This window comes from Polyodon spathula, chromosome 3 (assembly GCF_017654505.1).
Source record: "Polyodon spathula isolate WHYD16114869_AA chromosome 3, ASM1765450v1, whole genome shotgun sequence".
Taxonomy (NCBI): Eukaryota; Metazoa; Chordata; class Actinopteri; order Acipenseriformes; family Polyodontidae; genus Polyodon; species Polyodon spathula.
In genome coordinates, this window is record NC_054536.1 from 16,734,827 (window position 1) to 16,760,062 (window position 25,236).

At 41.5% G+C, this 25,236-nt stretch overlaps 2 protein-coding genes across 7 annotated transcripts in view; one reads left to right on the plus strand and one right to left on the minus strand.

Moving 5' to 3' along the window:
• Positions 1-5,856, plus strand: part of amph (amphiphysin) — a 71,105-nt gene extending 65,249 nt beyond the window's left edge. For all 6 annotated transcript variants that reach the window (XM_041244527.1, XM_041244531.1, XM_041244530.1 and 3 more), the window contains 4 exons: positions 192-248; positions 1,221-1,487; positions 2,686-2,787; positions 3,606-5,856. In XM_041244527.1, coding sequence (XP_041100461.1) covers positions 192-248; positions 1,221-1,487; positions 2,686-2,787; positions 3,606-3,710 — 531 coding nt within the window. In that variant the 3' untranslated portion in view covers positions 3,711-5,856. The remainder of the gene's footprint in view (positions 1-191; positions 249-1,220; positions 1,488-2,685; positions 2,788-3,605) is intronic.
• Positions 5,857-13,100: 7,244 nt separating this feature from the next.
• LOC121307829 lies at positions 13,101-24,631 on the minus strand. Its single transcript, XM_041240116.1, has 21 exons — positions 24,541-24,631; positions 24,334-24,458; positions 24,102-24,245; positions 23,238-23,315; positions 22,628-22,798; positions 22,343-22,439; positions 21,864-22,087; positions 21,374-21,527; positions 20,980-21,188; positions 20,744-20,861; positions 19,129-19,331; positions 18,754-18,871; positions 17,963-18,132; positions 17,590-17,687; positions 16,157-16,290; positions 15,992-16,042; positions 15,643-15,826; positions 14,012-14,147; positions 13,720-13,807; positions 13,524-13,607; positions 13,101-13,195 (listed from the first exon to the last, which is right to left on the minus strand). Exons 1-21 carry the CDS (start codon positions 24,593-24,595, stop codon positions 13,101-13,103), a joined length of 2,736 nt encoding a protein of 911 aa, XP_041096050.1. The 5' UTR covers positions 24,596-24,631.
• Positions 24,632-25,236: the final 605 nt, after the last annotated feature.

Sequence of the window (25,236 nt, forward strand, 5' to 3'; positions counted from 1 at the left end):
GTCTTTAAGGGGGTGGGACTGTTTAGTACTAATGCAATGGTGACTGTGGACATAGAAACCCCTCTAATATCCCTCCTTTCCCTTGCTCCTACCCTGCAAGCACACCAAATATCTAACGCTCATTCCCGAATGCTAAGACTAGTCTTGTTTAGCTATATCTTTGTTGTTATTTTCTGAAAACAATCTTTTAGAATGTAGAGCCTGAAGATGAAAATAAAGAGGTTACTGAAGACACTGAGAATAAGCAGGTAGATATGTTTAAATTAAATTATTATTTTTTAAATAGCTTGTTCTTTTGATTTTGCCATATGAAGGAATGCAATTGTTTCATTATTACAGTGTGCTTGGCTTTTATTTTCCCAATGAGTTTACTCAATGGTATTAAAATGTATGAACCCTGTGACCGCTTGAATATTTTAAATTCACAGTTATTAAGGTAAAGTAAAGTGATTTCTTTTCAAAGCTCCTTTCAAAGCTTCCCATCAGTTTGGACAAAACATTAACTCTCATTCTTGTCTTACTGTAGCCTGCTCACAAATTCCACAGACAAGTTAACTGGACAACAGTGGATGAAGGATTCTTCTCAGTATTTTGTCTTTTATTTTATGTGGATTTGATTAGAATTATAAATATAGGTTCAGGAGTTAAAAGTATAGCAAAAGGAGAATGAATCTCTTAACAGGGGTAGAGGCACATATCTTACAATCCAATCTATACAAAATGAAGATTAATAAGAAAACAATGGATTTTTTTTATAATGACATAAGGTTTTGATGTGGAGTATGTAACCATAAGCATTTTTAAAAGCTGGATGTATTAAGCTGCTCTTTAACATAATCTTTTATATGTGTGGTAATAAAATAATGTGTTTATTTATATTGTTTTAATGAGCCCTATTCACAACACTTCATATGTTGCTTTATATACTGTATATATACACGCACACACACATAACCCAAGTATGTGAGAAGACTGACATCAGTTGGTGTAGAATACAACTCCAACGACCATTAACATTTCCTCAATTAACACATGAATTAATATGCTTTGAATTTCAAAGGGTAACATGGTTCTTTTATTCAGGGATAACAATAAGTCAATGGATTGAGCTGTTGTGACGTCTATCTGAAGCATTATTTCATGTGGTTTTAGAGCTGAGGTGGGGGGGAGGTTGTTGTCGTTGTGTATCTTCTTATTGGTGTTTTATTTGACCTTGTCAGTCCCAGGAAATGATGACTATACCATCAGTGGTCATTGAACCAGCATCAAACAATGAATGGGATGATGAGGAACTACAGGCTGAAGATGTCAGAGAACCAGAGGTACTGCCTGAGCCTGACAGCAAAGTCAGTGACAATGGGGAAATGCCAGCAGCAATACCAGCAGCAGCAGCAGCTCAGGAGAGTCTGCCACTTACAGAACCAGCAGTGGAGACTAAACCTGAAGCTGCTACAACACAAAACCTGCCTCCTGGGTATCTCTACAAGGTAATTGCATTCGTACACAGCTCTGTGCTCAGTCATGATTCTGACCTACTGCAGTAAGTAATAACAAGTAATACCATGGAGTCAGAAAATGTTTTGTTCTGTAAAATGTGAAAGAATGCATGTGTGATTTATCCCCGCACAAGGTACGAGTGGATCAGAATCGAGTTCTCTTGGCCAAACATTGTTTACACTGACAAACACATTTACTGTGAAAGCTTGCAGAGGCACATTGTAGATTCCTCCCAGGTGAAATACTGGTAATTCCACAAGAGGATAATTTCACAGCCTTATTGGGAAGCTGCCAAAGTATTTATGAGCTCAATATCAACAATGCCAAGGTTCCACTGCTTTCTCTCTTCGTGATTTAGTTCACTGTTGGTATTTTATATTAAACCTATTACTCATCCTTCAATGTGAAAACATGTCACTGACATTGATAAAAGTGACAAATTAGGTGAGGATCCATCACAAGGGGAGTACATTCTGTTTGAATTACACCATGTAACAATTTTTTTTGTTGTTGGTTGTTCCTGGGTAGTAAGTGTTATTTCCTAATTGCTTATGCCTCAAAAGTATAGAAAATGGCTATTATTCCCCACAAACTTTGCTTTTGTGACCAGGACAGTGATATTTCAAAATATCACTATTTCCAATGGGAAAACGGGCAAATGCGTGTCTTTTCATTCACATAAAGTCAGAAAAAAACAACATATGAATCCAAATTAACATGTATTTATACTAAAGTAATACAAAAATGACTACAAAAGATTTAGAAGTGAGTAGTTTTTCGAGATTTACGATTAACATGTATTTACAGTAAAGTCGTAAATCTCAAAAAAATACTCCCTTGTAAATCTTTTTTAGTCATTGTTAATTTGGATTCATATGTTGTTTTTTTTTCTGACTTTATGTGAATGAAAAGACACGCATTTGCCCGTTTTCCCATTGGAAATAGTGATATTTTGAAATATCACTGTCCTGGTCACAAAAGCAAAGTTTGTGGGGAATAATAGCCATTTTCTATACTTTTGAGGCATAAGCAATTAGGAAATAACACTTACTACCCAGGAACAAAAATTGTGTTACATAGTGTTATTGTTCACGGAAGAGTAGCTCCAGTGCTGCTTTACATGCTTTATTAATTAACTCTTACCAACAAGCTAGTAAAGTAGTGTGTTAATAATCATTTCTCGTGCAGGCTGAAGCACTACATGATTTTGAAGCTGCAAGTTCAGATGAACTTGATTTGAAGAAAGGCGATCTTGTCTTAGTCATTCCTACTGCACTAGTGGAAGATCAGGTACATATTAATTGGTGTTAGACCTTTTAAATAAATGGTATTGCATGGCTATTCATATAATTTAATGTTAATGTCTTCTGTTTTACTTATTTGAATATTGAACCTTGAATTGTTCTGTTAAAGAGTAACTATCTTCAAATTACATTTTCTTCTGTGTTTTTTTTTATTTATTTTTTTTATTCCAGGTTGTTTTTACTGTCCCCTTTAACTTTTTATATGATTTTATATATAAAATATCTCTCAGGATTTCAAACCGTTATGTCGAGATCACAAAATAGATTATCTCTGAATCTCTTTTTTTTAAACACTTCTCAAGATCACAAGATCATTTATCGCGACATACATTTTTTTTTTGTAGGTCCTCAATGAGCCACCATATTTTTTATAATGTTTGGAATAGTTCTACAATTACTCAAATTTCGTGTTTTTTTTTTTTTTTTTTTGATTATTTTGTTGCGGTGCTTTGACTAGGCGTTCAGGAGCTCTTCAGTTCTATAGTAGTTGTCTGCCTCAAACATATGAAATGTCGACTAGGTCAACCAAAAGATTCTTTAAATTAGTTAGCGTCAGCACCATCTAGTGCACAGCTACTGTATTGCCAGTAAAGCTAAAGGAAACTTGTTTCTAAAGATGGTGATGGTCTCGCTTCTATAAAGACACTCTGTCTATCCTGTGTTACATATGGAATTGCTCCTGAACTCAAGTGAATGCATCTTAACACATATTTTAAAATAGCTAGGGAGTTGTTTTTAATGTACTTTCCAGCAAAAGGCTTGATTTGGGTACACATACCTATCAGAAATGTGTTTTATTTTTAGGAAGCTGGCTGGCTAACTGGAATTGTAGAAAATGACTGGCTGCAGTATCATGATATCACCCATAAGGGACTGTTTCCAGAAAACTTCACTCAACGCATTGAATAGAGAGCTGAGAAAGCAGACGGTTTAACCAGCTGATTGATTTCTGGGCTAAATGCAGCAAAAAAACATGGTTCTCAGTATTCTGGTGATTCCATTAGCAAATAGCTGAATGGAAGTTTTTAAAATGATTTTAACAATGTGAAAAAACGGGAGCATAAAGCAAGAATATGGTCTCCCTTCTTCTGAAACCAATAAATAAAGATGTTCTTGTTTGTTTACCTGTAAGCAGCAACAGATTTATTTGTGCTTTGTTGGGAGCTATGGTGATCCCACATGTAACCCCTTCCTCTGAAAAAAAGAAAAAAGCTAATTCCTGTTAAGACAATGCCCTTATCTCCTCTGCACTGTATTGTATGAATGTGTTGCTCTGCAGCAGATTTTTGGTAACCTGTAGTGATATAATAATCTATATAACAGTTCAAAGTGTTACACATTTGCTGAGAATTTTTTCAATGTTGAATCTGTCACAAACGTTACCCTTGCATCATAGGATTGTTTTCTCTGTTTCATTTCTGAGTGCGTTGCTATGGTGATGTTAGGCATTTCAGTGTTCATAAACAAAACTTGCTCCACCTTTGCCAAAAAAAACAAAAAACAACAAAACAATATAGGGTGTATTGTGTATGTCCAGTGTTAAATATCTATAATGTTTTACAAGAGACCCTTTCACAGATGAAGAATATATACTGCAGAGTGTTGTTAACACATCCTCCAAATATATGCTTCATAATGATAAACTCCTATTATGATAACAAAAGTCAAAATTGAACTACAAAGTAAGAACATGCTGTAAAATCATATACAGATTATTTATTTGTGTATAACATTTTATGTTATCATTAACGTTATTTTCCATTTTATTTTATTTTTTAATTTAAAGCTAATGGGGGAAGGGTGGTCAGTAATGCAATACATGTAACTGTTAATATAGCTCCCATAGTCGTAGCTGTTCGATAATAGCTCAATTAACATTCTAGTGTGCTAACCGTCAACCTTCACAGTAGAACCCATTGTGATGTACATGCTTATGTTTCTTAATTTAATGTGAATAAAAAATAGTTCACAAAGATATAACTCACACTGACCCCATTTCTTATGCAAATAGCACATCATGTGTTATAAGAGCTGCATCACCTCTGGTGCAAGTTCATTACTATCGGAATGGCATGGACAACAGATCTGACATATAGCTACCTATCAGACTGGAAATTACTGACCAGTGTCAAAAATAACTCAATGGCAAACTTCCAACACCTGTCTTTTTAATGTATTGGCGCGTGATCATGGATTAATGGCCCTGTATCCCTCCCGAATGGCCTACCCTGAGCCGAGTGTTACATCACTTATTTCTAGTTTTGGTCCAACTACTGAATTTGGTTTTCTTACAAGTTGTAGCAGTATGCAGCAGTGCCACCTTCTGGTCAATTATGTGATTGCTGTTTGGGTATTTGGAATCACAACTTGTAAGTAAATATGAAAACATGTGTGCTGCACTTTGGTAAGAAACTCTTTTATCCCTCTTGGCAATGTTACAACATTGGAACTAGAGTCAACTAGAATAGTCATTGTTAACATATCGCTATTAAGTGCAGTGTGTATGGTGTTGCCTGCCACAGGTAAAGATAGGTGAAACTAATTCGCAAAGCAAATACATTCCGTAAATTTTATAACTCTGACTCTTAATTTAAACAACTATACATAGTGTATTATTACTGTAATTTTAAAGCAACCATTATGTTAAATGTTACGCAGTAAAGTCAGGATGTTATGGCTCTACAGCCTATATTATTGATTGTATTTTATTGTTTCAGATTCAGGGCTGCAGAGAAGAGAATCTGCAACACCCCCTAGCCGGTATACAGTTGTATACATTAAAACTTTAGAATCTGTGCTTGAAGAGAACATTTTAAATATACGATCTAAAACAGCTGGGGCTTCAGCTATATTTATTATGTACATTATCATGTTTTGCAAGTCCCTGTTCTTTATGCCATTGCACCCTAATTCTACTACTGCTCACGGGGAAAAATAAGTTATCATATCTGTGTTGTATTTGCAAAATCATGAGTAGATATGGGGCGCCATGTGTAAAACAAACAAACAAACAAAAAACACGCATTAACATTTTATGACCTTTTTTCCCCCACTTTTAAACAAAAAATCTTTTTTTTCAGCTTTATAAAATGCAAGAAAAACATTTAAATACATATTTAAATGTGTACTTTCATATATAATTTCTAAATCTGAAAATATTTAGCAAAGTTTCAATCCACGATGTGAAATAAAACATTTAAATCCAGGATGTGAAATAAAGCTGAGGGAAAAAAGTTCCAGTTTTTAAATGTTTTTTTTTTTGTTTTGTTTTTTTTTGTTCACACTTGGCGAGTTGAGATTTAGCTAGCAAGCTTCCTGCTTGCAAGTAAATATTTATTTTTAAAATAAATTAGTTAAGGTTTGAACGAAGGTCCTGTTTTAAAGTCGATTTTACAACCATGTCAAAAGGCCGGTAAAACGCATGAAAATGTGTGTGTGGTCGCATTGGCAGGCTCTGGAAACACGCTGAACTGGGTAGCATTCGATTGGATGTTTTTTGAGATAGTGTGGCGTAAAAAACAGCCCAAAGATAACGCTCTGTCTGGCGTCGATTCCGGCAGTGACTTGCGACTTTTCCATTGCACTGAATAGGGAGACATATGTATGGGATATGTAGTTCAGCACACACGGGTCACATCTGTTTTTCTGTCTGGATTAAAGTTGGTAATCAGTGATAGTGTCTTTTTTGTGCATGTGCCTTCAACACTAGCCCTATATATTATATATATATATATATATATATATATATATATATATATATATATATATATATATATATATATATATATAATTTAGGAAATATGGTTTTCATCCCCCCCACCCCACTTTTGTTGTTATGGTACAGACGGGAGTTCAACTATACCATTGCATTCCACAAACACATCTTTGTTGCTGTAGGTAGGTATTAAAACTGTTCAGTGCTCTGTGCTTTGAAATAATAAAACGGAACAATGAAAGTGACCCTGTGTATAATGTTACTTATACAATTAAGATGAAATTAAACTGGCAGGGATCCAACCTCTAGCATGTAGCTAGTAATACAGCAATTACAAGCAATAACACTGTTACAGTACCGATTCGGAGGTACGTACTGATGTCCACATTTAGCGAAGTTTAACAATAACAAAATGCTCGTTGACAACAAGACATAAATGATAACATGCTCCTGTTTACAGTTTTTAAAAGAATATTCCGAAATGAAAATTGTTTTGTAAAGACATGAATGGATTGTATACGTTTCTTCCTACCAAAAATGATATGGAATGTTACTTGTGCCGAGTTAGAAAATACATATACTGCTCCATAGCACCCGATTTATATAGCAGCATTTTAAAATTCAAACACGGAATTAATTATTCCACATATTGTAATGATATTGCACTTCTAGACATTGTGTGCATGTGCTATTTGTGTATATCATTTATTATATTTGTATGTTTATTAATTTAGTAAAATGAAATTATTACACTTGCTAATTTCAAGAATGAGAGTTGTAATTGATAGGAAAACATTTTCAACTCTGGCAATTGTGTTCCACAAAGGGAAAACCATCAGCCATGATCACTATGTTGCCTGGGTGTGAAAAGACAAGCAACGTTTCAATGTAATGATACACAATGCACACAACATGATCTTTCTAGAGAGTGGCCAAAGCCATACAACATGAAGAACAACTGCCCTCAGAAGTAAGGTTCAAATTTGTCTCCAGCCTCAGGGACAGTCGTTTCTGTCCCCACCTCTCCAGCCTCAGGGACAGTCGTTTCTGTCCTCACCTCTCCAGCCTCAGGGACAGTCGTTTCTGTCCCCACCTCTCCAGCCTCAGGGACAGTCGTTTCTGTCCCCACCTCTCCAGCCTCAGGGAAAGGGATTACCATTTTTCACATTTGATTTGGCTTCAATAAATCTGGCTTTAAAAAAAAAAGTTTACATACTTGGTGCTTGTCTCTTCTGTCCTTTTTAGTGCCTCAAGTTGTGTTTTCACCACTGCATTATGTGGCAGATGTGGTTGTTGATTTTCCAGAATGCCTTCTACAAAACAATGGAAATTCAGTGGCAAAAACTTTATTAAAGAAACATTAAGGTTTGGTTGCAAAACTCTAAAAGATTAGGAAATTTCAAGTTAAGGTACCCACGCAACCTTAACTCTGCACCCGTATGTATGTTTTTTCTGTCACACGTCGCATCACATATGACATCATCAATTACATCACTAAGCACATGACATATTCTCCCCGAAAACTGGCCATACAGACATACCACTGGGAAATCACAGTCCTTGCGATTGGTAACCTTCACTAACTCCATTAACATTCCCGTAACGCTTGCTGTCAAGCTAATTATTCTACCAATGTTCTAAGTAAAACCAATAAACTCACAATACAGTAGTGCTATATAATAAATTTGAGACTATGTATTACTGGAACTAATGCTGAACAAGCAATATTTCTCCAAACGCTATCAGCCATATTCATACCAACAAAATTCTGGAATTGCAACATTGGCTTTGTTATATAAACTGCACTGTTTCATGTGGTAAAAGGAGACACCGCATTTTCTGCAGTATGTATGCGTTTGCAATGTGATTAACCATTGTTCTTTCAAACTTTACAGTTGACTATGAATGCTTGCTAACATACTGTTACGTTGGAAGCCAATTACGTCATTAAAATGTTTAGGTACAATTGCAGATTTCTGCAGTTTCTGAACATGTTACCAATGACAAGGACAAAGTTTTCCCACTGTTATGTCTCTATGGCCAGTCTTTGGGGAGAATTTGTCATGTCGTTGCTGATGTCAAGGGTAACGGGAAACATATACATAAGGGTGCAGTTAAGCTTGCGTGGCTACCTTAAGTTGCAATTTCCTAATCTTTTCCACTATTACAACAAAATCTTAACGTTACTTCAAATAAGTTTTTCCCATTGAAAATATATACGTACTATATAGTTATAGTAATGAGCACAGGCGTTCTGGACCCGCTTTTCACTGCCAGAGGCTTCACAACGTGCAGCTGACGGCGCTGTCTGCGTACAGCCGAGCAGCAGGGGAGTGGGGTATAAGAACATAAGAAAGTTTACAAACGAGAGGAGGCCATTCGGCTCATCTTGCTCGTTTGGTTGTTAGTAGCTTATTGATCCCAAAATCTCATCAAGCAGCTTCTTGAAGGATCCCAGGGTGTCAGCTTCAACAACATTACTGGGGAGTTGATTCCAGACCCTCACAATTCTCTGTGTAAAAAAGTGTCTCCTATTTTCTGTTCTGAATGCCCCTTTTTCTAAACTCCATTTGTGACCCCTGGTCCTTGTTTCTTTTTTCAGGCTGAAAAAGTCCCTTGGGTCGACACTGTCAATACCTTTTAGAATTTTGAATGCTTGAATTAGGTCACCACGTAGTCTTCTTTGTTCAAGACTGAACAGATTCAATTCTTTTAGCCTGTCTGCATATGACATGCCTTTTAAGCCTGGAATAATTCTGGTCGCTCTTCTTTGCACTCTTTCTAGAGCAGCAATGTCTTTTTTATAGCGAGCTGACCAGAACTGAACACAATATTCAAGATGAGGTCTTACTAGTGCATTGTACAGTTTTAACATTACTTCCCTTGATTTAAATTCAACACTTTTCACAATGTATCCAAGCATCTTGTTAGCCTTTTTTATAGCTTCCCCACATTGTCTAGATGAAGACATTTCTGAGTCAACAAAAACTCCTAGGTCTTTTTCATAAATTCCTTCTCCAATTTCAATATCTCCCATATGATATTTATAATGTACATTTTTATTTCCTGCGTGCAGTACCTTACACTTTCCTCTATTAAATGTCATTTGCCATGTGTCTGCCCAGTTCTGAATCTTGTCTAGATCATTTTGAATGACCTTTGCTGCTGCAACAGTGTTTGCCACTCCTCCTACTTTTGTGTCGTCTGCAAATTTAACAAGTTTGCTTACTATACCAGAATCTAAATCATTAATGTAGATTAGGAAGAGCAGAGGACCTAATACTGATCCCTGTGGTACACCGCTGGTTACCACACTCCATTCTGAGGTTTTTCCTCTAATCAGTACTTTCTGTTTTCTACATGTTAACCACTCCCTAATCCATGTACATGTGTTTCCTTGAATCCCAACTGCGTTCAGTTTGAGAATTAATCTTTTGTGCAGGACTTTGTCAAAAGCTTTCTGGAAATCTAAATAAACCATGTCATATGCTTTGCAATTATCCATTATCGATGTTGCATCCTCAAAAAAATCAAGCAAGTTAGTTAGGCACGATCTCCCTTTCCTAAAACCATGTTGACTGTCTCCCAGTACCTTGTTACCATATAGGTAATTTTCCATTTTGGATCTTATTATAGTTTCCATAAGTTTGCATATAATAGAAGTCAGGCTTACTGGTCTGTAGTTACCTGGTTCAGTTTTGTTTCCCTTTTTGTGGATCGGTATTACGTTTGCAATTTTCCAGTCTGTCGGTACCACCCCTGTGTCAAGAGACTGCTGCATGATCTTGGTTAGCGGTTTGTAAATTACTTCTTTCATTTCTTTGAGTACTACTGGGAGGATCTCATCCGGCCCAGGGGATTTGTTTATTTTAAGAGCTCCTAGTCCCTTTAACACTTCTGCCTCAATTATGCTAAAGTTATTTAAAACTGGATAGGAACTGGATGACATGTGGGGCATGTTGTCAGTATCTTCCTTTGTAAAAACTTTTGAAAAGTAATCATTTAACATATTTGCTATTTTTTTTTCTTCCTCTACGATTTTGCCATTTGTATCTCTTAAACATTTAATCTCCTCTTTGAATGTTCGCTTGCTGTTGTAATATTGGAAAAACATTTTGGAATTGGTTTTAGCTCCTTTAGCAATGTTCATTTCTATTTCTCTCTTGGCCTTTCTAACTTCCTTTTTGACTTGCGTTTGCAGTTCTGTGTTTTGTCTGTTATTCTGACCCATATTGATTCGGTTTTATTTTCTTTGTCCAGGTATAACACCTGTGCTTCAAGACTGTTTCTTATGTATAGCGCTACCCCTCCTCCTCTTCTGTCCTGCCTGTCTTTCCTATACAGTGTATACCCACAAATATTATATTCGTCCCCATCACTCTCAGACAACCACGTTTCTGTAACACCTATCACATCATAGTTACCTGTTAGTGCAGTAGCTTCAAGTTCTAGAATTTTGTTTCTGATACTTCTAGCATTTAGATAAATACATTTAATGGTTGTCTTACCTGAGTTGTTGTTCTTGTTTTGATGCGGTCTCCCTTCTGTTTTTTTGTTGATTTCTCCCCCCTTCCTTTCTAGTTTAAATGCTTCTGAACCTGCTCGAGGATCTTTTCTCCAAGTAGACTGGTTCCCTTGTTATTTAATTGCAGTCCATCCCGTCTATACAGATAGTCCTCGTTGTAGAATGTGGTCCAATGATCAAGATAGGTGAAGCCTTCCCGAGTGCACCACGTCTTCAGCCATTCGTTTTGATTAATTATTTCCAGCTGTCCATATGGTCCTTTGCAAGGTGCGGGAAGTATACCAGAAAATACCACAGTTTTGGTTTTCTCTTTTAATTTCTTTCCTAGCTCTCTGAATTTGTTTTGCAGGGATTTTGGTCTGTCTCTTCCAATGTTGTTTGTACCAATGTGGACAACTACTACCGGGTCGTCTCCTGTTCGTTCTAGGAGCCTGTCCACGTTTTCAGTGATGTGCTTGACCGAGGCTCCCGGAAGGCAGCACACTGTTGTAGTAAGGGGGTCCAAACTGCGAATTGAACTTGCTGTGTTTCTCAATATGGAGTCCCCAAAAATCATGACCTCCCTTCTTTTTGCTGTCTGGTCACCACTGTCAATAGGGTCCTGGATGTTGTTCCTTTCATTCTCTTGTTGTTGGTTCTGCTCATCAAAATTCTGAAGTGACTCAAATCTGTTGGTTGTTTTGATTTCTGGTGGTTGTGTTTGACGAAGTTTCTTTTTTTCCCTGCTTCTGCCTCCCTGAACCCAGCTGTTCTGACCTTCTATCTCCCTGGTGGCTTTCAGTCTGTTAGGAGTGACACAGACTTCCATGAATTGTGGGTGTGCCAGTTCCTCAAGATCCTGTTGCTGTCTCACTTCTTCCAGCTCCATTTCTAGCATACTTACTAGTTCATGCAAATCCTGGATCGCGCTGCACTTTACGCACACTTGGTTTAGCTCCACTGGGTTTTCTCGGATTTCCCAAATCAAGCAGGTGTCACAGATTATTGGCTTGAAGACCATGTTGAGGTTTTTTTTTTTTTTGAAGTTTAGTTTCTTCTGCAGCCGTCAACCTGCTTCGAAACTGCTCTGTACTTTTCCACGCCTGTACTACTCCCACTTATGTTGGGGATTCATGTAACTCTACTATATTTGCATTCATAGTTGTTCATTATTGCTTGCTTTTTTTAAAAAATTGTTCTATTCTTTCCCATATTTGGTTCAAGCAATTGATAATGGGTTTTGGGGGCGTGTCATCCTGGGAGGCAGGGTAGCGCTCCAGGGTGGGGAGAAGCCGCCTGCGACGGAGCGCAGGGAAGCAGTGAGCGATACTGAAACCGCTCTGTTGGGTTCCAGTTTGCTGCTCGTAAAACAGAGCTTTCACAGCATGCATCTATGGCCTGTCTTTGCTAGAACTCAACAACCAAGGCTGTCAGCACTGCTGTGTTTGACAATTCCAGGAAGCTGTTCTTTGGAATGCAGCAAGCACCTATATAGAAGTTTGAGAACATTGAGACAGGAAGAGGTTTGGGAAAACTGCTTTTACAGTGCAGGAAACAGCCCCTAGGCCTGCTCAGAATTGATTTGTGCATCTCAGTAACGTAGGTGACTGAAAGCAGAGCTTTCCATTACACAAAGCTCATAGCCACGGGCACAGCATATGTGTTGATATCACACATTGGAAGCCACTCAGTGATGGGGGAAAGAAAATAAACCCTTGGAAGTCACCAAGCCTTTTGAGCCACAGGTTTGCAGGAATGTTCACATGACACCAGCCCCTTTAGCATCCTTTAATACTACAGCTGCACAGTACAATGTCTTTGAAGAGAAGGACCAATTGATATTGGAAATACAGGTCATGGCTAAAAGCATCACATTCGTTTAGCAAGCAAATGCATTGCAGAGCAAGTTACCGAAAGAGGACACAAATGTTAGCTTAAGACTGGAGGCATCCAATACCCCAGACCTTACTCCGTTTATTCAGAGCCTTTGAAGCATCAATAAATGAAAGAGTGAGATCTAGCCACAAAAAACAACCCCACACACAAGTTTACACATTCAAGTTTTTATTAGAGAGAGTCATCACACAGCTTTGGCAGCAAAAACTACAACAGCAAGTAGAAGAACTCCCACTGCAACTGCCAAGACTGGAATATAGGGGGCCAGATGAGTCTCACCTGAAAGCAGACAGACAATGGCAAGTATTAGGACCGTGAGGAAGCTACACAATACCCAACACGTCCACTGGGGAACGAGGCAGTGCTAGTTAGCAAACACAGCTATTGCTTACATTCTACACAGTGCCTGGGACAAGCATTTGATCTCTAGAAACTACAGCCCCTGCCTGTGCCATATTGGCTCTAGGTTCCCTTTGGAGCAATACATGAAGCTTGCCACGCAAGCGCCAAAGCGGCAGCAGTTTCCTACCCTTCTCCATCACCATGGAGATGGAACTCAAATACAAAGGCAGGCAGGAGATTAGCATCTTTGTGCTTTACTGCTTACCGGCTGCTTCCCCCTCGGGTACAATTTGGACTGGTCCAGCAGAAGCATAGCCTTTGACAGAGTCAGCCAGCTCAACACTGCGGCCTGGAAGACATAACCCAAAAGGAGGCGTTAGATCCAAGGAGCAATTGAGAGTTTTATAGAACATACAATGGGCATCCTATCTACTGCAGGAGAGGTCAGATACCATGCCTACCTGATCTTTTATCTCCAGCAGTACAGGTCTTATTGCAGACACCTGCCTTCTCAGAAGCACAAACCACAGCTAGACAATGGAAGTACATCTGCAAAACAGGAAGGGCAGGTCAGGCAGTTGGAGCCAGAGTTCAGTCAAACACACAGCCAGCCAATATTTCAGCCTGTAAAAGCTATTCTAGAGCAGGACTGCCCCCCCCCTCCCAAAACCTGGAGTAGCTGGATGTCCATTAACCCCAGGGTGAGACTGCAGATCAAAAGGCTCAGTATTGAGCTCGCCGAATGCCACCAACCTGTTGCCACAGGGCATGGTTTTCAACAGACAGAGCCTGGATCTCAAGCCTCTTCAGGTGGTGGGGGCTCTTTGCGAGAGCGCTGGCAGACACTGGGTGGAACTGGGTCTTGTAGGAGTCTCCACTGGCCAGGCAGCTGCAAAGAAGGAAGACACATTAGAAGGCAATGACACACTGGGTTTCAAGGCATGGCGCTTGATGGGTGAACAGGAGGCATGTATTTTAGGAAAGGACTGCATCCTAAAGCCGCCAAAGACTTACACGTTTGTTATTGTGACGATCGGTCAAATATGTGCCATGTGTTCAACTGAAAATAAACATTGCCACAAGATAAAGGGGCAGCGACATTAGGATTTCCAGGATCCAGGTAGCACTGCTAGTGGATGGCGGGAGAGGAAGGAGTGTCCGAGTCAGAAATCATTTAAAAAGTTATGGCGGTTTGACAATTAACCATGGCCAGGTTTGGTTGTTTCCTAGAGTAAGTGTGCAAATAAATTAGTTCATAGAACTACCTACTGCTGTGGAGGTCATGACGACCAGGTTCCCGGGATTGGGTTTGAAACAAAGAATGCTTAGGAGTTTTTCCTAGAGGATGGTACGATTACACGGACTTGGAACTAGATCTCAAGTTTACTTTGAGCACTGGAGAGAGAGAGAGAGTTTACTTATTTTTTCCCCCCTCAGTATAAGCTGCAGGGTTTTTTTTACTTGCCACGACTAATGACAATCCGAGTGTTTGCATGGAATGGAGAATGTTTCTTTCCTTACTGGTTCTCAAACCCCTGTGCTCAGTGAATATTGGGTTGTCATTTCTTCCCCATTGCTTGTACTGAATGCTTGGCTCGGTACAATGTTACACTGGCTTGGTTCGTTTTGGGATGTGATCTTATGCAATAAATATTTATTGCATATTCCAAGACTAGTGGCATTCCAATGAATAGAAAGACCTTATTTCATGGTCTTTGACCATCTATTACTTGACCACCTCGAGTGGTCAGCAATTGATTGTGTACACTGAAGACAAATCATACAATACATTTATTGGGTGCAATATTTATACATGCAATTTGTTCACCACTATTGAATACCTTCATCCTAAAATGCAATTAGACTATGCTCTGATCTTCCCAGCAAGACGGTTATAGACCAGTTAATTGACCAATTTGTTAGGTAAATTGCTATGTTGGCTTTGTCCATGGAACAAACACAGCTAGCAGCAGCAACATGTAGGATTCCTGAACACGAAACCTACCCAAAGAGTATGTAAAACTGGATACAGATAAGCATCAGTACCACAGTATAAATTAACCGTCTTTCAAACTGGGTAATGAGGTTTCAGCAAACCCTAGTTTAAAAAGAAATTGGGGTAAACACTCCAGTGCCTCAAAAAAAAAAAAGAAAGGCCACATGTAGTTCCCACCAGAGGGAAAAGGCCATTGCACAGACAGGATTACAAGTCACGTATATTTAGGCAGCCAGGTTATGATGCAATGCAACCGTTACTGCAAGTCCACAGCACAGTAAACATTAGCAAGCAAAGTTTAGCCCTCTGCCAAGCTGGCATAAAATGACAATGAAACTCCAGCTCAGTACTATCTGAGCGCTTACTCTTGTAGCCTCCACCCCCTTACCCATCAGTGATCAGGTCCCATTGAGGGGTGGCATCCAGTTCAGGGGTCTCTGTGGCCCAGCAGTCCTGCAGGATGAGGTGGTCAGCCAAGTTCTGGTGATGGAGGAGCCCAACCTCCAGGAACAAGGGCTCCAGCCCAGACTTGGACACAGGGAACTCGGGATAGAACTGGGAGAAGGTCACATCTGGTGGGAGGGGGAAGAGGAGAAAAGACAGACCGTCCATCACTGCTATGCTTTTACAGCTCTTTGTGCATAGCCACCATTCCTGGTGGGTAAGGGATCAAAAGACCAGAACAGAATTGGGCCATTAAAGTGAATTGAGAATGAAGGCATGTACCAGATACCAACCTCTTGCTAGACGGGCCTTCAGATTCAAGACATCCGTGGCTTTCTTCTGGCCTGGGAAACCAAGAATTGGAGTCATAGTAGTAGGTTCATACTGGTAGTCAGGATAAAGTTTACTAATAGTGTCCCAGGACTGGGCAAGCTAAAACTAGGCACTAGAAGCCATACCCGTCTGCCCAGAGCTGTAAGGGTGGAACTGCAGGGATCCAAGACCTCTTCCAATGGAGGAGGCAGGGACAGCCCGTCTTTCAGCTACCAGTTTTATAGTGTCATTGAGGGGGTAGCGGCAACGGATTGTCAGCCTAGGAGAGAGAGAGAGAGAGAGAGTTCCACAGAATCACGTAGTTTGATAGTCTTTTCAAATACGCATGTCTAAATGCTAGTTTATGAAGTGGTTCCTTCAGAATTAATCTTTACAGCAAGTAGACACACGTAGGACAAAACTAATGGAAACACCAAGTCCATTGAAAACAAGGGCTTCCACACAGGTGTGGCTCATGTGTTAAGCCAACATCCAGCATGCTTAGGGTCATTTATAGACATGCTGGACAGGTTTGGTTGCCTAGAATTATGGCGAGCATGGCAGCAAGAGGAGACCAGACTTTGAAATGGCAATTGTTGGGGCACGTTTGGCATGAGCTTCAGTGACCAGAACAGCTCAACTTGTGGATGTTTCACTACCAATGTTTAAGGTTATGTGGGCATGGAAGTCCAAGGGAAACAAAAAAAGGAAGCACACACTCCAGGATTGAGAGAGCCATGCAATAATCCAGAGTGCATGGCAGACACAGGAGAGCAACTGCAGATCAATGACAGCAAATTAACCTGAAGCTTGAGCAACCAGTTCCATGAACAATCCACCAAGAACGCCACAAAGCAGGATACCAGTCTGGTTACAGTGCACAAAAAGCTCATCACATCTGCCAATGCTTGTTTGCAAGTCCAGGCAATGGACTACCGAGCAGTCGAGAAATGAGATATGGTCAGATGAAGCCACCAGGTTAAACAAATGGAAGAGTGCATGTGTGGCACCAACCTAAAGAACTCTACAGCTCCAAGTGCTTGGTTCCAACAGGGAAGGGTTCTGGTGGTTCCGTAGCGTGGGGCACATTTTCCTGGCATGGTTTGGGTGCACTCATTCCCTTAGAAGGCAAGCTCACTGCCAATGCGCTACTGATCATCTTTGCCCCCCCAATTGCATTTTCCTGCATTGGTGGGATGTCTTCCAGGATGACATTGCCCCTGCATCCACACAGCACGTGTGGTCCCCCAGTGGTCTGAGGACCAGGACCCTGATCTTCGCCATGACATATGGATTTTATGGGAGTGACGCCCGAGAGTGTTTTCCACCTACAAGCAACCACGTGCAAATTGATTGACTGGTGGAAGAATGGTGCCACATCACTCCTGGAATTCTGCAGAGGCTGCTAGACTATGCCACAGCACATACAGGCCATACGTGGTGGGCCAACACCCTATTAAGTTAGGTTACATTGTCCAAGACCTGTAGTTGGTTAACTACTGGACAGCTTGCCCCCAGTCTGAATACACTGCCACCGACTTCAGCAGTGTCCATTTCAGGTAGTTGTGTTCATCCTCACCTGTATTCAGAGTCCCTGGTGATGACTGGAGCATTGGCTGGGAATAGCGCTCTGGTATACACCACCTCATTCTCATAGATCAGGTAGTTCTCCACAATCTGAAACATTGCCACAACATCAAGCCATTAATACAAAGTACCCCCCCTCCACCCCCCCGAATACTAGCCCCATTTGAAAATCCTGTATTCCAACAACAAACCTAGAAGGCCAACAGGTGCTTGCACTTGGGCTTTCAAAACAGGCTAGTTAGACCTGGCAAGTCCACAGCACCTTTAGGGATACTTACTGCTCCCAATACAGTTTACCAATACAAAACCTGTATAAAAAGGCCATTGCAATGATTTACAGCACCATGCTGGAAACCTCAGGTCACCTTGCTCCTGGTCCCACAGGTGTTGACACTGAAGGTGAAGAGAGCCCTGGTTGAGTCAAACTCTTTGGGTTTGCAGGTCTTGTCCAGCAGGGTGGTCTTGCCGGGTTCCACTACTGGTATGGGCTCCATGGTCACAGCCACCACCGTCATCACACCATTAGGCATGCACACTGGAGAGAAGGGGGTGAAGTTGAACCAGGACACATTCAAAGAGAATTCGCTGCATGAACCAGTTCAAGATTGCCACACCAGTCATGTGCCAAGTGGCCTCTAGAGGATACCTACAGCTATGACCAGAAGTCTTGTACAAGCACCCTGTAGAACCATCCCATTTCTCTTTAGTCAAGCCTAAAGAGAAAACATTACATAGCTCTTTGTAGTCCATCCCCCATATATACTGCATGACAAGACTTCAAACCCAATGCAGCTTATTGGGTTACTCAAATCCTACAAATCTAGGTGATGCACACGTTCTGTGCCAGAACTGTAGGTGGTCTCACACCAGTCTGTTCTAAAAGGATCATGCTATGGTGCAGGCTTACTTGCAGAAGCATCACCCAAATGATACCAGTTGCTTGTCTGCAGACTGCAAGAGGCCAGGCAGACCATTTAGAACTTGGAAAGGTGGCATTATGGATTGTTGCACTGAACTGCAAGCAACATCATGGTCAGTGGAATATTCTTTCTAGCAATGGAGAAGGAGCCTGGTACAGCTTGTTTATAGCCAACGTGTGTACAAGTGGCATGGCATACAAGACAGAAAGTCCAGCCCACTTTGTACAGCTTCTTACCCAGCAGCTGCTTGGTAGCAAACTGACAGCGCTGTACAGAGGACAGCACTGCCGACAGCGTCCTGATATCCACCAAGGTCAGTTCTACTCGAACAAAGAGGCCTCGGAGGGAGATATCCTGGAAAAGGAGACAAGCAACATTCCTCAAAATAGCCAGCCCACTTTGAAGCACACCAACCCACAGAGGAGCAGGCTTTCCAGCCTAGTGGTGCCGGGAGAACTGCAGATTTAACAAGGTTTGGGTCTGCTCAAATACTAGGTACTAGTGTTAATGCACTAGAACAATGACTAGACAAGGTAATCCTACAACACCCAATTCAGCCTCTAGAGGCTCTGCTAAGTTGAAGGCATTCCTAGTAGCCTCCACAGACTTACCTCGTAGATGCAGCCAATACTGAAGAGCGGCACCTCCACAATAAGCTTGGTCTGGTTGGTGATGATGTAGCCCCGTTGAGCCACCAGCTCAGAGGTAAGCTGGTGTTTCTCAATGTACATGGCCCAGAGGTGGTCCATGTTCCCACGCATCACTTCAAAGACTATGCTCTTTTCAGTACAAGAGCCCTGGATCACCGGAAGTACTGGGGAGGCAAGAGAAGAGTGAAGAGCATGCTGTAGCATCAGTGGCTCATCTTTGGTTTATGAATCAAACAGAAAAGGATGGGGTGCCAAGCCATTCTGTGTACAACGGAAGACCCAGCCTGTGACCGGCTTGAACAGAGATCCAGATTTTCCCCCAAAAACAGACAAAGTACTACGCTAGTGGTTTGCCTTGGGAGTCTGCAGCGGAAGATGTCTAAAATCCCCAAGTACTTTGAATCAAATCAAACTTGTTCTCCAGTGATCAAGTCAGGGCCATTTGAAGTCAGAGCTTGAAACACTGTCTTGTATTAGACAGCAGTGTCAGAGGAATAACCAAAGACATGACTGGACAAAGAGTGCACATATTGGTGGAGGACTATCTACATCGTTAATGTGTTTTTGCAGAGACATTTGGTGCCCTGCAAAGGAAAACAGAAGCTGGAACCTGAACTTACCCTTCACCTACAGGAAGGCCTTGGAGTACCCGTTTTGTTGAAGCTAAAATCCATGAAGCCTAACATGTAGTTTTATCCCCATTCTGAACCCAAGCCAACCTTACAGTAAAGGTTTTGTTCAAGATACAGCAAGTATTATTGCTTTCTAATTCAGGCTTGGAGCTGAAGCACTATAGCAATTGTATGCGATTTATACAAATTGTTGTGGGTTTTACAAAGCAATGATCATTCTGCATTTAAAAGGAAATACAAAAAAAATGAAGCCATCTTTACACAAGGGTTTCTCTTGACGCAAAGATAGTCTCACAAGAGCAAGAATTGCCTAAACCAGGAGAGATTTGAGGGATTTTAAAATATGAACAAAATTAACCTTGAAGGGAATCTCCCATAGGAATGCTAACCAGCTTTCAGGAGTGGGGAGTTGAATCTTTGTTTAGTTCATTCTTCCTTTCTGCATTTAGTTGCACCTATTTTAGTTCCAATAGGTGTTTCTTTGTATTCACTAGAAGCATTGTCCAGTCCAATTTCAATAGAAGGGAGATCCTACATGATTTTGAATTCAAAGAAGGTATTCCAGCATAACTAATCCAAAAATAAAACACTTCACCTTGCAAGGCCAATAAAAAACAATCCACCTTTAGTAATGCCATATACAGTTCAGGGTTTAGCCGAGCGCTAGCAGTTTCTGGCCAGCAGTGATCATAAACTTCAATTAGTAAGATGATACCAATAGGGGTGCATGTCTGCTAGTGTGGTAGCTGTATGCAAAGCCTAAAAAAAGGTGACAGCATGCTAGCTTGCATGCATGACATTTTCTGGAGGCTTACAAACTAGCTCAAATTGAAAAATGTGGAGACACCAATTCCATGAGTGGGCACACAACCCATTCAATCCTTTGGTTGGGAGAGAATTGGTCCAGTCGGTGTTCGGCGACACTTCCCAGCCCCAATACTTACCGACATCCTTAATCTGACACACAATGGTTGCAGGGTGGAAATAAGGCTCATTCTCAGGGATGATGTTCAAGGTGTAGTTGATATTCAAGGTAAACTCCCTGACACCATTGCCAATATACTGCCAGAAGAACAAAAAAAAGGTGCAAGCAGGAACAAAGTCAGCAACTGTACTGGAGAATAGACCAGTATAGCTTGGATCTTGAGCCACTAATGTACAGGCCTGCTTTCATCCCTACCTTTTGTGGGATGAGTGGATGGGTGAAGGGGACCTTCAGGACAAAAGACTTTGTGCCATTGGGGTGGTGGACCTCAGTTAGCACAATGCCTTGGTTTATGGCCTCAGGAAGGGTCAAAGGAACCCCATTGATGGTGAAGTTCTTCAGCTCAACGTCAGGGTTGAAGACGCCAAGGGTCACCGTGAAGACCTTTTCTGCTGGGATGGTATCTAGGAACACAGACATTTAGAGGTTAGCATTACAGATTTATAGCCAGGTCTAGTGTTATAGTCCAGGAACTCCCAGGGGAAAGAACAAAGGCAGGCCTAAAGGGGGCCATCATGGTTTAGGCTGCAATACACATTGGCACCAGCACAAGGCCATTAAATTCCATGCTGGCAAGTAGTGTACTCACTGTTGACAACAAAGGGGGTCTCAGCAATGAAGGGGGTGCGGACTGGCTTGAAGGAGCGGTGCTGGGTCACTTCCCACAGGTCATCTGCCCACTGGTGCTCAAGGTATAGGTCAATGGCGTAGATACGGTTGTACTGGTTATTTATGACACGACTCTGGAGAGACAGAAGGGCACGGTCACAAGATTAAAGTTGACTCCATTAAAAGCCATCAGAACCAAGGCTGGAAGGTTCATTGGCCAATGGAGTCTGCAAGGAACAGCTCAACATAAATTAACTATGTATTTACTCAGGACAGCCAACACTTCTGCCATGGGAGCATGAACCAGGTGTCTGGGATAGTGTGGTCAAAGTGTTTTACAGAAAAAACACCAAGGGCATGCAATCTAGGGATACAAGGAGTCTGCAACACATCCAGAAGCTACCTGGCTGTCAGTGAAGGAACTCCATAGCCAAACCCTCCACCCACTTCTGTAAACCCCCCCTTGTTACCTTTAGGTAGCCACCCTCTGCTCCATAAGGAATGGCAATTTCTATCAAGGTCTCATTGACCTTCAGTTCATAGCTCCGTCTTTGGATAGTGGCAAGGTCAAGCAGCTTCCCTTCCACACCCATGGAAATATCCTTGTCCTGGAACTTCTCTATATGCAGGACCAGTGGAGTGAGGACTCTGGGTGCTACCCAGGCCAAATGTGTACCATCAAAGGTACCAATATCTAGGAGGGAAAAAGAGGTTTTTGCTTAACTGCTCCATTAGGGAATCCTATACAAGTCCAAGCAGATGGCAATCAATGGCCAATGGAGAAAATGGCATGATCACAGCCCTTGGTTGAAGGAATCTGTAGTGCTAGCATGCAGAGAGGTTACAAAAGAATTCCTACTAGAATTGACCAGTTAACAAGGACCACACTATGGCAGTAGTTTCACATGGTCTCTGGACCATGGCAAGACAGCCAAGCATTAGATCTTACTCTTGGTACAGGCAGCGGAAGTGTCCACCAATAGCAGCATCCACCTTTGCTTGTAGAAGACAGTTGCCCGGATTGCTTCCACTTGGATTCCATTAACCTGGAAGAACATGGAATGAGCTCAAGCACAGCAGTGATACAAGTGTGCTTTGAGACACTAATGGAGCAATATGGAACCTTGGCACACCCACCTACATGGACCTCTGCTTAACACACTACAGAAGTAAATATTTAGAACCCATCAACTCTCCCCCCCTCCAGTTAAAGGCAATTTTGTAGAGGTCTTACTGTAAGCCTTTCCGATTCAGGCATGTTATAGGGTGAGCGGAAGAGGATCCTAGTGGAGGTGGAGTTGATCACGTAGCCCCAAGACTGAGCCAGGGAGGCATTCATGGATTTTGCTGGCTGTCCAGTCTTGTGGAACACAACCTGCCACACTGACATTACAGCTTCCTGGGCCTGGAACACAGGAGACACAGCAGCTGCGCAGAAGGTCTAGGGACTGGGGTAGGAGGCAAGTAACCAGCTTGACTGGGAAAGTATAGAGTGATTGTAGTAGTCAAGACCCAAGCTCCAAAGCTTGTTCAAGACACTTCATTTATACAGGTGAGCAGCAAGTCACATGCCTGCATAGACTACAAAATTACAAGGGGCACAAGTTGTGTGGAGCAAAGTCATTGACCAAGTTACAAATCTGTGGCGGAATTACCCGTAGCTCCAGGTTAGTACATAGGAAGGCAGCGTGAGCATTTGCAGACTGCAATCGTGTCTTACTAAAGATGAGCTATACAGCAGCCAGCAAGATGCTACTGTGGGCTGGATAGCAGCTTGTATTCTACCCTATACAAATTGCTATGCTGCAGGAACATCTTCAGACCAAATTAGTGGTTTTACTCACTGCAGGGAGAGCAGCTTGCCAGTCTTCAGTATTCATCCCTTCCTGAGCAATAACTGGCACATTCCTCCTTACAGAAATCTACAGGAAAAGGGGATACTGTTACACAACCAATTAGGTTCAGAGCTCCCTATACGTAATGATCTTTGAGCCCGTCACTCTACTAGAAGTAGATGCCAGATCAGTAAAGAGGAGCCCCGTTAGCAGGTACGGGACTATACTGGAAAAAGGGATTAGCACCAACAAACACAGAAACAATCAATCGTTCTTGAATGATCATTTTACATGATCACTAAACTGCTGTACAGCAACATTTTATTTAGCACGTCAGTGCAGTTTCAATTACCATCCACTTCCACAAGTGTGCTTTAGCTAGAGTGGAATTCCACATAGGGTGGGTGAAGTCTGGAAAATTGCCTATGGAGAGAACCAGATGCTGCTCTGGAATTTTGAATGCCAAATCTGTGAAGCACAGCCTTGCTGAAGTGTAGCAAGTGCTTCAAGGAGGGGGAAGTCTACGTAAAGTGTAGAGCCATGAAATTTACAGAACCCATTTGGAGCATCTGGGTGAAAAACAACCTTGTTGGTTTCTCGTCAGGTTAAGCTGTAAACATTTTTAAAAAAGTGCACATTTATGCAGATATGGGAAGCAGGTGGCAGCACAATAGTTAGTGCAAAGATGCAAGTTTCCAGACACTCCAATAGTTAATTCTGTGCAAGACTTGCAAATTACTGTTTGGTATTCTGTCCTAAACCAGTTGCAATATGTTGACAAGTTAAATAAGGGACCACAGTGGTTGAATTAGATTACACATTTGTTTATTGCAACTGGGCTACCACAATGGAACAAAGATTGTAAAGGGTTACCTCCATGTAGTTCTCTTCACAGACGATTTCGCGGGGGTACCATTGCTTGGCCATACTGCAGGTCATAGAGAACGGGAAGTAAGTCTCTCTGCTGAACTGGTCGATGCGAACGAAACGGAATCTCAAGCTGAACTCTGAATCATCCTGAAAATGAAAAGCCATTAGGTTAACATGGCGACACGGGCTTGTAATAAATAGTGGCATACATACGGAGCTGGTCGTGTGGCCGCACCTTGCTGGAGACGTGACAAGCAAGGAAAGAAGCTCTGAATACCAGGTCGCCGGGGATATTAACGGAGTAGGTAAATCCACAGGATGCGGAGTAGGCATCGTCCAGAGAGTGAATGCCGTCGTTACCTAAAAGCAAAGACGTTTAATTGTATGCATTTGCAGGATGCTTCAAAATACAAGTTACTGTTACCGAGCAAATCCTGTTTACCAATGATATCGAAGCGGAAATTCCCTCCAATTAGGAAGCTTCTTTTAGTCGTCATCCAGAAGTATCGGTCCCGACACTCGTTAACAAAGGTTCCTGCGGGCAGAGAGGCGATACTTGCAATAGTTCGCTAACTACACTTTACTCAACACAAAGAACTAACCGGTACACACCCGAGTGGTTTGTACAGTTAAATGCGCAACACAACGGGTTATACGGGCAGATAATGTGCTTTTAAAAGCAAGACCGTTCTTGGACAGAGACGACTTGTAACATTTCAAACCATTTAAGCAGTTCGACTGTCGCCTACAAGAGCATGCAATAGTTAAACAAACAGCACTTGCCTGGTGGCGCTTGAGCCTTCACATCCAAAGGTAACAGCATACACAATGCAACCCTGAGGGGAGAGACAGAATAAATGTTACTCATCGACACATTCTATACAAACTCGGGTGCACTCAAGCACCACACACACCTTCATCGCAGCAACGTAAGAATACACACACACACATATACCAATGAAACACGGCAACGATAACGAATAACCAAACAGATTTTAAACACACCGAACTTACCCTAAAAGAAGCTTAAAATCCACGATACCCATCCTTCTTGCTAAAGCCTGTGACAAACCCCCACGCTGCCGCTTTTGTATTTACAATAAAGAAACAGATATACTCGCTTGCTAGAGGCGCGCTG